Here is a 13572-nt window from a genome sequence, read left to right as displayed (position 1 = left end):
CATATACCTCCAAAAACCTCAAATCTCCACTCATTCCTCAGTTGGCCATTGCTGCCCCAATCGAAAACCAACATTCCGCAAAATACATCCATTGATTGATGACAGGACCAGTACTAATCAACCTCCAGGCCCCAATTTGAAAACATATAACATCATCCCCAAAATACACCTGTCTCTTCTAAAGATAAGGAACATCTCCAAAAGGCCCAAGTCCTTCCCCGCCAACCAACAAGAGCGCCTATAACCTCTATCCGATATCCCACACTTCAAGCTCATAACCTATATTTTGAATAACATCTAATCTTGCAATAACTAGCTCACTATAAACTCCCATTGACTTCACCTAGACATAATCAAAACGCTCTTGGTAACTCACCCACCTACTTATACCCTCAAAAACTTTAGTTTTAGCACAACTAATTCCTTCAATAGCACTTCACAAATAAATCTCAAGACAGGCCATACTGTTTAAATCTTCAATCCATCAAAACTATTAAACAACACTCATGAATCCTAATGTTTTATTACTTCATACATATGATCATGCTACCCGCCTTTGATGCATAGGTTTCAACTTCCAAGATTCATTACTTCATACTCCACACATGGTGACCTAACGATCTCCTTTCAAGCTATATAACCATATCCCCAATTCTCCCAACTAGATACTTGATCTCCAAAGAAAAGTATAGCCTCACCAATTTAAATTCCTGTGTGACCTCAAGTCACAATTAATTCTTGAAGATAGACTCAACCATTAATGCCAACCATCACTCCAATTGGTAACCCACTTCAATTGTACATTCCATTCCACTTACCAAACAACTCAAAGCCAAAAAGAGACTAGGATTTGTACTCTCCGAAATCCATACACCCTCACCACCACTATAAATGGATCTCATGTACCCCTTAGCTAAGATCAATAATCATTCTAACGTATAAGTGATCCATCACTTCCATTTCCAACATCCGTACCTTATCCTCAAAATAAACAAAAATTCATTTTCTAAAACCTGCATCATCTATTATCCTCACTCGGTATGAATCAATCCTATATTTGCTTAACTTATACCCTTAACATTAGCAAATAGCTACCGCTTAAAACTTTATACTGAAAATGACCTTAAACCTACTAATAATCCGTTCCTAAAAGTCTCCAGAACATGAGGTCTCAACTTCAGTCAAATTCAATACCAACAATTAAACTATTGTTTCCAAAACCTCGATGGATCTATTTCTTCCGAACCGATAAAAATCATTTCCTAAAATCTACTATTACAACCTCGAGTTAACAATAATCATTTTCTAAACTAGCTCGATATCTTCAATCCTCAAAGAAAAACACTAATTGGATCATTACTTCCAATCCTCAAAGGAATCCACTCTAGAAAAACTTTCATATCAACAACTCAACTCGAATCAACCTCATTTTTAATGATTACAAACTAATCACTCACTAGAGTAGATCAAGCTACAGCACTAAGTCTGTAAAACTAAGAACTCAATTCTCATTATAAATCAGTCCTTCGACTCTGCAATTCTAAAACCTTTAATCAAATAAGAATCATCTTTCGGAACTTCTAAGATCAAGGAACTTACATCCCATAATAGAACAATCGACTCCCAAATCTTTCAAATTCTAAAACATTAATAGATAATAAATCATTTTCTGAAATTCTCAAGATTGGTGGTTTTAATCCAAATCATTCACCTTAAAAGCTTGTAAAATCTAAAGCCCCAATTGCCACCAAATTACTCATCCGAATCATGAAATTTACCACTCGAAATTTAATTATTCCCCTCCAAAGCTTGTCGAACTTAACACCTTAATTACCATAAACTTATATTCCTAAAATCTATAAGGCCCCAAACTTTAAAACTTTGCTGAAATTTCATAAAATCTAACATCGAAATTTGTTGAACTTACAACCTACTACGTTATAGACCACTTCATAAACTCCACGGAACCAAAGAACTCAATTATTCTACTTCCCTAAAAGATCACCCAGATCATTCCATTCTCTCCAAGCCTCGATAATAAAACAAACCACACAAGGCGTTCATCACTAAAGATTAGATTAGACCCCTACCTGCCATGACTCCAACCTTCTGAGTCTCCGTAACCTCGCCTCCAACGGTACCAGGAGTCACTACGTACATTCGAGCCCGACCTAAAAGCCTCTAGTTAGTTCTATCACTGCGACGAGCTCCACGGCTTCCTTGAACTCTAATGGGGCACTCACCCACATGGGCTCTATTACAAACTCCGCAAATTGGCACTCGTCCTTCCATACGAACACTTGAGGACGCTTGCGGTCGAGTTCCGATCCGCTGAACAAACTTCTAAGGTGAACCCGAGCTACTTCCTTCACCAGAAAAACTCCGCCTCTTATGTCCTGGAGGGGAGCCCATACTCAAATTATTCTCTCGCTCCACAAGAGTGGCCACATCCACTAAATCCTAAAAGGTGGATATCCGGTGGCTGACCACCATTTTGCATATATCTGGTCGCAAACCTTAAATAAAATTCCCTTAAACATATCCTTAAAGTTCGTTGAACCTACACTCTCCTACCCTATAGCCTCGCTACATAAATTCTACAAAACCTTGACCTCAATCATCTTAAGCAACTTAAAGCTAATTCCTCTCCTCATTGCTACGTGAGTTCCCACCTTACAAAGATTGCCTAAACTATGACATTCCCTTCAGACCTCAACATCATACAAGCAAACCACATCGCAAAAAAAATTCAAACCTACAACACTAAAAGTTCCTGCCTAATAATAGTATCCTTGATTATACCGCCTTCTAGCCACAACACCACCTTTGACCCCCTTTAAGAAAACAAAAACAGATAAAACCAACAACATAAAACCAAAAACCAAAACCAACACCATAAAGCCAGAAACAAAAGAAACCAGCATGCAATAACATAACTAAATAAATAAAAACAAGCAAACAAGCTCAAATCAATAAAACAAATAAAACATGTCAAATAAAAACTATACTTAAAATAAATGTTAAAACATAACTTTAAAAACATTCTGGTACTACCTACGGGACATGTGGTTTTACCCAGAGCCAAACCGCTCTGATACCACCTGTGACGCCCCCAAAACCCCACGCCCGAACACGGGGAAATCGAGACGTCCGGATGGTGACAACCTGGGTCACCATCCCATCGACGGGTGCCAAGTGTGTACAAAGGCAACAAATGTGCACAAGAAACACGCAGCGGATAACGAAAGTCATAACTAAGTACCAGAATTTTTCTTAACATAATATAAGCTGTTTAAAACATACTTAAATAAAATATTACAACACAAATATAGTTTTAAAACCATAAAGAAAAGCATAACATCAGCAACCCGGCGGAGCCGCATCCTCGGGCTCAGCCTCCTCCTTCTCATCCTCCAAACCTGCACCAAAAGCTACGGAACCAAAAATGGTTCCGCAGGTAAGTAAAACCCAAACACTACCAGATAAAAACACATAGAACTCAAACAAGATGCATGATACATGCCCAATGCATAAAGCCCATAAAACACAAGTTTTCCACGCACGCCAAAAACCCATTTGGCCCAAAAAACACATCCTTTCCGAAAAACACGCCAAAAGTCACATTTGGCCGCCAAAAGTCCATTTGGCCCAATATCTCGCCAGAAGTCCATCCGGCCCAATATCTCGCCAGAAGTCCATCTGGCCCACGCCAAAAGTCCCATTTGGCCTCACAAACCATTATCCAATTTTAACCGTATGCACCATGACCTCCCCTAGGGGTCATCCGCACACCCTGGCTCCAGTGTCACACCGTAGAGTACCACCACGCATGTGACACCTAACAAGCGATGCCCAGTTCCGCGCCCCGCGCGTGCGTAGCCAAGCATCCTCTAGCCCTCGCCAGCGAAGGGCCACGGAGTCGGTGAGTAGGGCGATGCCCGGTTCCGCGCCCGGCGCGTTCGTAGCCAAGCATCCCCTAGCCCCGCTCCCGTCATCGCTCTCGACAACTCAGGGGACATCACTCAGTTTATTCCGCTCCCGAGTGACCAGAGGAGCTCCACCAAGATAATAACCCATCCCGGCTTGGGCTCGTGATACACACGCACCCGTAAAACCACTCACGCCAATACACAGGCTTTTCACATAAATCCACAAACACACGTGCATGCACCATGTAATGCCATAACAATGCATAATAAAATAATCCAACAATATAAAACAAATAAACAGGCAACTCCGTCCTCCATCCATCCGACCCCCGAAACTCCTCGGACTCAGTCCGGAATCAACAACCAACAACAGTAAATAATTGAATGAGCAACATATATTAAAATCTGAAAATAGGGTTTGGAAAATACTTATAGCGCTATATGGCAATTTTAGAAAACAAGCGGCGTTGCAAACGGTGGAAAAACAGCAACGTCACAGTGAAAATTCACTGTGGCCGTGGGTTTGAAAAACCCACTTTTGAACAGGGACAAACTAGGACACGAGATTGATAGGGAATGGTCTAGGGATGGTTGTGAAGCTATTGGAAGTGGTGGTTGGCTGTGGGTGGCGGCGGAATCGCCGGAAAATGGCCGGATTACCCAAAACGGAAAGCTAGCTCGTAAGAGCTGTTCCGGTGGTCGTTGGAGGCCGGAAATGGGTGGGTTAGGACGGCAAGGAGTCGGTGATGAAGTGGTGAAGAAGTGGTGGCCGGAGGTGGAGCGACGGCGGCGAATCGGAGCCAAAACCGTGCGGCTTTGTTGGGCTTTTTCCGGCCAAATGGCCGGCCGGTTGGGGGTGAGCTTGGGTGGGGTGGTGCACCGGAGGGAGAGGAAGAGAATGGGACTGGTGGGAGGCCGAACGGTGGCCGGACGGCGGCGGTCTGAGCTGAAGAAGGGGACGCCGGCGTGAGGGAGAGGGAGGAGAGAGAGAGAGAGCACGGGGGGGTTCGGACGCGGGGAGAAGAAAGAAAAAAGAAAAAAAAGAAAAAGAAAAAAAAGAAAAAGAAAGGAAAAAGAAAAGAAGGGAAAAAGAAAAAAAAAAGGAAAAAGAGAAAAAAGGAAAAAGATGTGAAAAGAAATGAGGTCCAATCCTCACTCCGGAAAACACGCCGAAAAGAGATTAAAAACCACAAAACAACTAAAAGAAATAAAACACATCAAATAAATTAAAAACCAATTTAAAACACAATAATTTAAAATAAATAAACCAATATATTAATTAAATTAAAAACAACCCTTCAGTGAAAATACACGTAAAAGCGGGTCATCACACTATCCAATGGAGTGCTCACCTTGTTGATGTGTACAAAGTCAACTGGGATTCTACAGTGGATAAAGTGAATTGCAAAGTGGGTGTTGGGACTATTATTCAGGATTGGGAAGAAAGAGTGATTGCTTGTATGAGGATGTGCAGACCTCTATTTCCTGACCCTTACTTGGCTGAGGCTTTTGGAGCTCTACAATCTGTTAAGTTGGCTTTAGACATTGGATTGAAACAAATCAAACTTGAAGGGGATGCAATGAATGTAGTAAATGACATAAAAGGCAACAAAGATAGCTGGAAACAAATTGGTTTGATCATTACTGATATCAAACAGATGCTGTTGAGTTTTGATTCATTTTCAGTTGATTTTACACCTAGAGGTTGTAATAGTTTGGCTCATTGCTTAGTTAGAGATGCTCTACACATCACTGATGTCCTTATTGATATTGAGGATGTCCCTTATTGTATTGCTTCTCTATTGTAATCAGTTGAATCTTAATATAAATGTTCATTTCAAAAAAATATTAGTATAATTTTTAATACAATAAATTATAGTAGTATAAGATTTTAAATTTTAATATTATATTAATTAGTAATTTATTATATAATACAAAACTATTTTATATATAATTATATATTATATATATAAATTATATACAATATAAATAATTAAAATCTATATATGAATCGGTCTAGTTTAGTTTTAGAAAAAGAAAAACTAGAACCAAACCGATTTTGACTGGTTTTAAAAAAAATAAAATCGGTACTGGACTAAACCCACCAGTTCGGTTCGGTCTGGTTCAATTTGCTAGTTCACTTTTTTTTTTTTTTACACCCCTACTCTCTTGGATAATAAGAAATTGGAGCCTTTAATTTTACAAATTGGCCCTTCCTGGAACCAAATTTTAAAATTTGACATTGGATTGACAGATCCAACCTCAAGAAGGTAGAGACTCATGTCCTGTTTGGACGTTGGAAGCATCTATATACAGTTCAATTTTAAACCTACTTCAACATCGAAACACACAACCAAGCCTTCACTGAACCTCACTCAAGTTAAGATCGACCAAATCCACGGGATCCACAAATGACAAAAGTTGCATAGATGTTTGTAACTTTTTCTAACTCATTGAGTATTGTTCTCGCTCTGTTGCTCTCTCATAAAAAACTATCTCATTCCCTAGTCTCATTATCCCTAGCAAAACTGCATAAAAAAAAAAAAAATGTCCTTATGAAACTAAAGCTCAACTCAAGTTATCGTATATGCCGGACCTCTCTCTCATACCAACCCAAGTATGGGTGATTTTGTTTTTTCCTGCACAAAGCATTTTGTACTACTAATTAAATAGTATGTACATAAATAATGGAATAAAATGTGGGTATGATACTATTGTCTTTTTATTGATAATTATTATTATTTTTATAAATTTCAAGTAATAAAAATTTTGCATACAAACAATAGTATGAAATTATTTTTTATATGCATTGAGGGAATTTATGTTTGATTTATATTATTTATTAGCAAAAGATTTAATACATTAATTATTCAATCATTACAACAACTTTCCAATTATTAGTGAGATCCATATCTTTTTCAACATTTTATAAATAAATTTAAACTCATCTTAATATCCAAACACATCTAATCTCATTTTAAATGAATTCGAAAAAACTCATTCTACTATTTCAACTCATTATATTTATGAATAATTTAACTTATCTCACTTCAGCTCCACACCTAAACAAAACCTCAAATGTAGCCTCAAAGGGTTATCATGAGCTTCAAAATAAAGTTGATGAGTCCGATTTTGGGAAGATGCCTGCGTTTAGGACCTTCTGTTTCTGACTTACGGCCTTTTTCCATCCTATATTCAATTTTCGACTTAGGACCTCAATTTTTTACTTGGAAGTCTGGGACTTTTTTCCATCCTGTCTTCAATTTTTGACTTAGAATCTTATTCTTTCCTATTGTATTTTTCCATTTGGACGTTTTTCCGTCCTATTGCATTTTCAGCCTTAGCAAACCCATTTTGGCCGATCTAGGAACTATCTATCAAGCTATATTTTGGATTGGTGTATACTGAATGAGCATAGCAAAGATGGAACATTTTTCTCGTCAAATAGATTTTTATGCAACTACTGTTATAGCTCAGTATGGGGAAGATCTTGAGAATAGGTGCAACTAGAAATTTGGGTTTGCATAGGTTCCAAATCTTCTAATATTTGTTAAAAAAACCCTTCCGTAGTAGCATAGATCATCGATATATACCTTCTGGATAACAGTGGCAAGGCAAAAGTGGCGAACCTTACTATGTCATGTGGCACGATTTCTTTGTAACCAACATTGAAATGCTGCATAACGTACCTGAGTCTCCTTTGTTTTTCTCTCGGGAAAAGAAGTGGAGAGAGTGAGTGAGAGAGGCACGTGAGACGGTTATAACGGCTGCTGGGGAATCAGGAGGTGGTGGCCAGGCCGTTGCTGGGTAGGCTCTGGAGGGGTATAGCAGTTAGGGGACAACACGAATTAGGTTGTTCACGGCGGAGAGGGAGGAAGTTGTATCGGCAGTGGAAAAGCATTTTTGAGTGGAAAGTGATGGAGGACCTAGCAGAAAAATGGAAGGAGATGCGATTGTTAGATGAGGAGAAAGCTGCCATCGAGATTGATGATGAATTGCCGAGGGAGCTGCTACTGAAGGAACAAAGAACTCTACTGGGGAAGTTTTGTTCGCCTAGATTGATAAGCAAGGAAGTTTTGGAAACCACTCTTGCAAAGGTGTGGAGGATTAGCAGGAGAGCACAATTTACAGAGGTTAGTCTGAATATCTTTACCTTAGTTTTTGACAATGTCGATGATAAGATGAGGGTGTGGGCGGGTAGACCCTGGTTATTTGATAACCAACTCCTGGTTTTGAAAGAGTATGTTGGGGATACACCTTTGAAACAAGTGGATTTCAACTCAGAAAGTTTCTGGGTGAGATTCCACAATATGCCCTTATCTTGTATGACAGAAAAGCGAGGAGAACAAATAGGGAGCTCAGTGGGAAAGGTGGAGAAGGTGGATGTGCAAGAGGATGGGAGTGGATGGGGGTGCTATCTGCGTGTCCAAATACACATGGATATCACCCAACCGATGGCTAGGGGTAGAACTTTGATAGTAAAAGGGCAGAAAATTTGGATTCCATTCAGTTATGAGAAAATGCCTAGAATCTGTTTCACCTGTGGATGTATTGAACACGGGAAGGAAGGGTGCAAAGTAGGAGGGGAGGCAGGAGGACAAGAAAACCAATATGGGCAATGGTTAAGGGCTGTGCAGGCATAAAGACTGAGAAGTTTCAGTAATATGAACAGAAGAGAGGAGGAGGGGAGCTGGTGGAGGAAAGAGAAGGAAAGTGGAGGTGAAACTGAGGAAGAGGGTAGTAAGGGAAGGGGGGAATCAGAGGATGGTAAAGGGGAAAGTGGGAATATCCAGGGTAGTGAGGGAGGAGAGAAAGAAAGCTCTATGGTGAGGGAGGTGGGAAGGGATCTGAGTGATACGAGCAAAAATAGTGAGATGGGGCTGGTTGTTATAGAAGGAACAATTGAAGAGAGCTTTAACCTGTTGCAGGAGGTATCTGTCCAATATGAAAAAGGGGCTGAAACTGTAGTAAATTTAATTGAGGAAGAAGCAACCATGGGTGAGGGGGGTCTAGGTAAAAAGAAAGGAGTATGGAAGAGGAGAGCAAGGGCAAAACTTAAACCAGTAGCGGCTGGTATGGCAGAGAAAATTCAAGAAAAGAGGGGGGTGGGGGAGGTGGAAGGTGAGTTGGGGCACAGGAGCTACAAGAAAGGAAAAGGTGCAATAAAAGGGGAAGTTACTAAGGAAATGGTGGAGGCTGTGGGTCAGCCCCACCAATCACCATGAAATTGTTAAGTTGGAACTACCGACGGTTGGGGAACCCTTGGACAGTTCAAGACCTCTGCTTTATGGCAGAGAGAAATAAACCCCAATTAGTTTTCATTATGGAAACTAAGTTCAGAAAATAGAAAAGTGAAAGAATAAAGAGAAGGTTGGCATGCGAAGGTTGTTTTGTTGTGGAAGCTGTTGGGAAAAGGGGAGGTTTAATGTTGTTATGGGGCTCAAATGTTGATGTAGAAATCATAAACTTTTCACAAAGACATATAAATGCTTAGGTGGGGGGTGATGGAGGGACTAGATGGCTTTTAACTTGCTTCTATGGTCCACCTGAAACAGTTAGAAGAAAAGAGGCTTGGTTGATGTTAAAAGCCATGAAACCAAGAGGGAATGAGGGGTGGCTTATAGTTGGAGATTTCAATGAGATTCTCACAAATGATGAGAAATGGGGTGGGAAGGCTAGACCCGAGAGTCAAATGGAATTGTTTAGAGAAGTACTGAGTGAGGGCAACCTAAATGATTTGGGCTGGAGGGGGGATAAGTATACTTGGAGCAATTCCCATACTGATGATACCTTCACAAAGGAAAGGCTAGATAGAGCAATAGCAAATCCTCAATAGAGAGATCTATTCTCTGAGGTGTGGGTGGAGATTATGGTGGCAAGAACCTCTGACCACAAGCCTATCTTAGTACATCTAAACACACGGATCAATGGGAATGAGCCTCTGAAGAGAATGGGTTTTAAATACGAGGCCAGCTGGGCTCTAGATGAGGACTGTGGGGGGATCCTGAGTGAAATTTGGAGGGGGAAGGAGAGGGAGCCTAAGAGCATTATAAACCTGCTGAATCAGAGCTGAAGAGTCCTGCAAAGTTGGAGCAAGAATATGAGACAGAGGGAGAGGAAAGAAATGGAAGAAAAAACTAAACAATTAAAAGCCTTACAAGCTAAAGAATGCAACAGCAATGTGGTGGAACTCAGGAAGGTAACCTCAGAGATGAATGTACTACTAGAAAAAGAAGACCTCAGGTGGAAGCAATGAGCAAAAAGGAATTGGTACAAGCATGGGGATAGAAATACTAAGTATTTCCATGCGTGTGCTAATCAAAGAAAGAAAAGAAACTGCATAAAAGAAGTGGAGGATGAGAATTGCAGAATGGTGAAAGGACACAAGAAGGTGGAGGCAGTTTTCAGAAACTACTTTGGGACTTTATTTCAATCCTCTCAGCTTGGAGTAGAGGAGATTGACAAATGCTTGCTAGGGATGAGTGGCAGAGTCACTAAGGAGATGAATGAAAGGCTGAAGAAGAAGTTTACAGAGATGGAAGTGGCAGAAGCAGTGAAGCAAATGGCCCCTTTAAAGGCCCCAGGACCTGATGGTTTTGGGCCTTGTTTTTATCAAAATCACTGGGGCATTGTGTCAAGTGAAGTGTGCAGAGCTGCGCTGGAAGTCCTAAATGGTAATTCTATAGATCCAAACCTCAATTACACCAACATAGTTCTGATCCCAAAAACAAACTCACCCAGGAAAGTAACCGAGTATAGGTCTATAAGTTTATGCAACGTCATGTACAAAATTGTTTCTAAAGCCATTTCCAACAGATTTAAGCATGTTTTAGCTGAGATAATATCACCTGCTCAAAGTGCCTTCTTGCCTGGTAGATTAATAAATGACAACATCATGGTGGCATACGAGTTGTTGCACTCTATGAGAAAGAGGAAGAAGGGGAAAGTGGGGAGTATGGCTTTAAAATTAGACATGTCTAAGGCATATGATCGAGTGGAATGGGGTTTCTTGGAGGCAGTGATGGTAAAATTGGGCTTTTGTGAAAAATGGGTGGAGTTAGTGATGAAATGTGTTAAAACTGTTTCTTATTCAGTTTTAATAAATGGGGTGCCTGGTTGTAAATTCTGGCCTCAAAGGGGGTTGAGACAAGGTGACCCCCTATCACCATATCTGTTCCTTGTGTGTGCTGAAGGGTTAAGTAGCCTACTTGACTACTATGAGAAGAGAGCCTTCACAAAAGGGGTCCAAGTTGCTCGAAGGGGAACTAGCATAAATCATCTGCTCTTTGCGGATGATTGTATTTTATTTGGAAGAGCAAAGATTGAGGAGTGGAGGAAGATTCAAGATGTTCTGCAGGTTTATGAGAGAGTGTCGGGGCAATTTCTCAATAAAGAAAAAACTTCTGTTTTTTTCAGTAGCAACACCAAGTATGCTGATAAGCAAGCTATTCAAGAAGCTGGCCAATCCTATGTGTGTGGAACATATGAGAAGTACTTGGGTCTTCCTGCTATAGTGGGGAGGTCTAAGTTTAATACATTTAGAAGCATAAAAGAGAGGATTTGGAAGAAAATGCTTAATTGGAAGAATACTTTTTTATCTCAGGCTAGGAAAGAAGTGTTAATCAAGGCTGTTCTCCAAGCCATTCCTACCTACACTATGGGAGTGTTCAAGTTACCCAACAGATTATGCAAGGATATTAATGTGATGTTCTCAAAATTCTGGTGGGGGAAGCAGAAAGAAGGGAAGGGAATTGTGTGGAGGAAGTGGGAAGGTTTGAGTGTGCAGAAAAGGAATTGGGGAATGGGGTTCAGAGACATAGAGAGTTTTAATACAGCCCTCCTTGCTAAACAAGGATGGAGGTTGATCAAACACCCATCCTCCTTGGCAGCAGTGATGTATAGAGAGAAATACTTCAGAAACAGAAGCTTCTTGGAGGCAAAACTGGGAGCTCAACCCTCATTAGTGTGGAGGAGTATCTGGTATGCTAGGAATCTGTTGAAAGAAGGGTTGAGATGGAGAGTGGGGGATGGGAAGAATATTAAAATATGGGGGTCAAAATGGTTACCAAAACCAATATCTTATCCTGTCCAATCCCCAGTAAACCAGATGATGAAAGACTCTAAAGTAGAAGAACTTATTAACACTCAGGAAGGGGAATGGGATGAAGTAAAAATTCGAAGTCTCTTTATAGAAGATGAAGCCGAGCTCATTCTAAGTATCCCTCTAAGCATAGGCAACATGAAGGATAAGTTGATATGGGGTCCTTCGAAAAGAGGTGTTTTTTCAGTTCGTAGTGCTTATTTCCTGGACCTTGAGATAAAAGAGAGAAACAAGGGTGAAGGCTCCATTGAGAAGAAGGCAAATGAGAGGTGGAGGAGCATTTGGGATCTTGAGGTACCAAACGCTACAAAACTGTTTCTCTAGAAAGCTGCTAGTAACCTATTACCAACAAAAGAAAACTTGTATAAAAGGAGGGTGACAGAGGATATGGGGTGTCCTATCTGTGGAACAGAAGTGGAGTCCATAATGCATGTGCTGTGGGAGTGCCCTGCAGCAAATGATATATGGGGACAGGATGAAAGTGGTATTAAGAAATGGGATAGATCCGAGAAGGATTTCTTGAGCATGTGGGGAAAGCTTATGAACAGAATGCCAAAGAACCTATTGGAGGAAGTGGTTGTGTTGTTTAGAAAGGTATGGCTGAGGAAAAATGATTGGCTATTTGAGAGAAGAAAAGCCTGCCCAAGAAAAGAGATAATTTCCACGAGGGTAGCTCTACAAGAGTTCAAAGATTTACAGGGTAATAATTCTAAGCAGGTAGCAGTTCAATCTAGTTTGACAGGAAGCTTGCAGTGGGGAAAACCTGCTTCAGACTATGTTAAGGTGAATTGGGATGCATCTACAGATTTTAAACAGCACAGAATGGGGATATGGATCATGATCCGAGATGAACATGGGGAGGCCTTGGTTGTAGTGTGTGATAGGAGAGAAAATGTGATGGATGCAGCTGTGGCAGAATGTGTAGCACTAAGGAAGGCAGTGGAACTTTGCATAGCTTTAAATATTCAGAAAGCAATTTTCGAAGGTGATGCAAAAGTAGTGGTGAAGGCTGTGCAGGAAGCAGAGGAAGATCTACCATTGTTCAGTCCTATTGTTGAAGACATTAGAGTTTATTTTAGGAACAACCCTGAGTGGAGTATACAATTTGTATCTAGGAAAAAGAACACAGTAGCACATACTTTAGCAAAAAAAGCTCTAACTATAGAGGAATAAACTGTATGGATTGAGGATGTCCCGGTTTGTATAGAGGGATGTTTAAAGAATGACAAAGATGTAAGAAGAGAAGATGAATGAAAAGCACTGAGGCATTTTTTCAAAAAAAAAAAAAAAACATTGAAATGCTGCATATTTATGGGATAACTCAATCCACGTTGCTCTTCAATAAAAACTTCACGAAATAATTCTTAAAATCAACAAAAGCAATTAGTTATCAAACCATATTAAAATACTTTAATTTATGAGATTACTTTTATATAATTTTTTTGTAGCTAGAATATCTTCTGAAAAATAGATGGTTGTATGCTGTTATTTAATCTTAGGCCTGGTTTGATTTCACATACCTTTAAAATTATCTCTCATCTC

At 40.2% G+C, this 13572-nt stretch overlaps 2 protein-coding genes across 2 annotated transcripts; both read left to right on the top strand.

The window, feature by feature from the left end:
* The first annotated feature begins 7846 nt into the window (after nt 1–7846).
* Nucleotides 7847–8572, top strand: LOC122289216 (uncharacterized protein At4g02000-like). The gene has a single exon (XM_043096196.1). It carries the CDS (start codon nt 7847–7849, stop codon nt 8570–8572), a length of 726 nt encoding a protein of 241 aa, XP_042952130.1.
* Nucleotides 8573–12417: 3845 nt separating this feature from the next.
* LOC122289215 lies at nt 12418–13203 on the top strand. Its single transcript, XM_043096195.1, has one exon. The coding sequence runs from the start codon at nt 12418–12420 to the stop codon at nt 13201–13203; it is 786 nt and encodes a 261-aa protein (XP_042952129.1).
* The last annotated feature ends 369 nt before the right edge of the window (nt 13204–13572 follow it).

The sequence above is a fragment of the Carya illinoinensis genome, chromosome 12 (assembly GCF_018687715.1).
Source record: "Carya illinoinensis cultivar Pawnee chromosome 12, C.illinoinensisPawnee_v1, whole genome shotgun sequence".
Taxonomy (NCBI): Eukaryota; Viridiplantae; Streptophyta; class Magnoliopsida; order Fagales; family Juglandaceae; genus Carya; species Carya illinoinensis.
This window is presented reverse-complemented; position numbering and strand designations above follow the sequence as displayed.

What these genes read in the sequence shown, in the direction of transcription:
- LOC122289216 (XM_043096196.1), top strand. Translation starts at nt 7,847, where the DNA reads ATGGAGGACCTAGCAGAAAAATGGAAGGAGATGCGATTGTTAGATGAG.
- LOC122289215 (XM_043096195.1), top strand. Translation starts at nt 12,418, where the DNA reads ATGGGGTGTCCTATCTGTGGAACAGAAGTGGAGTCCATAATGCATGTG.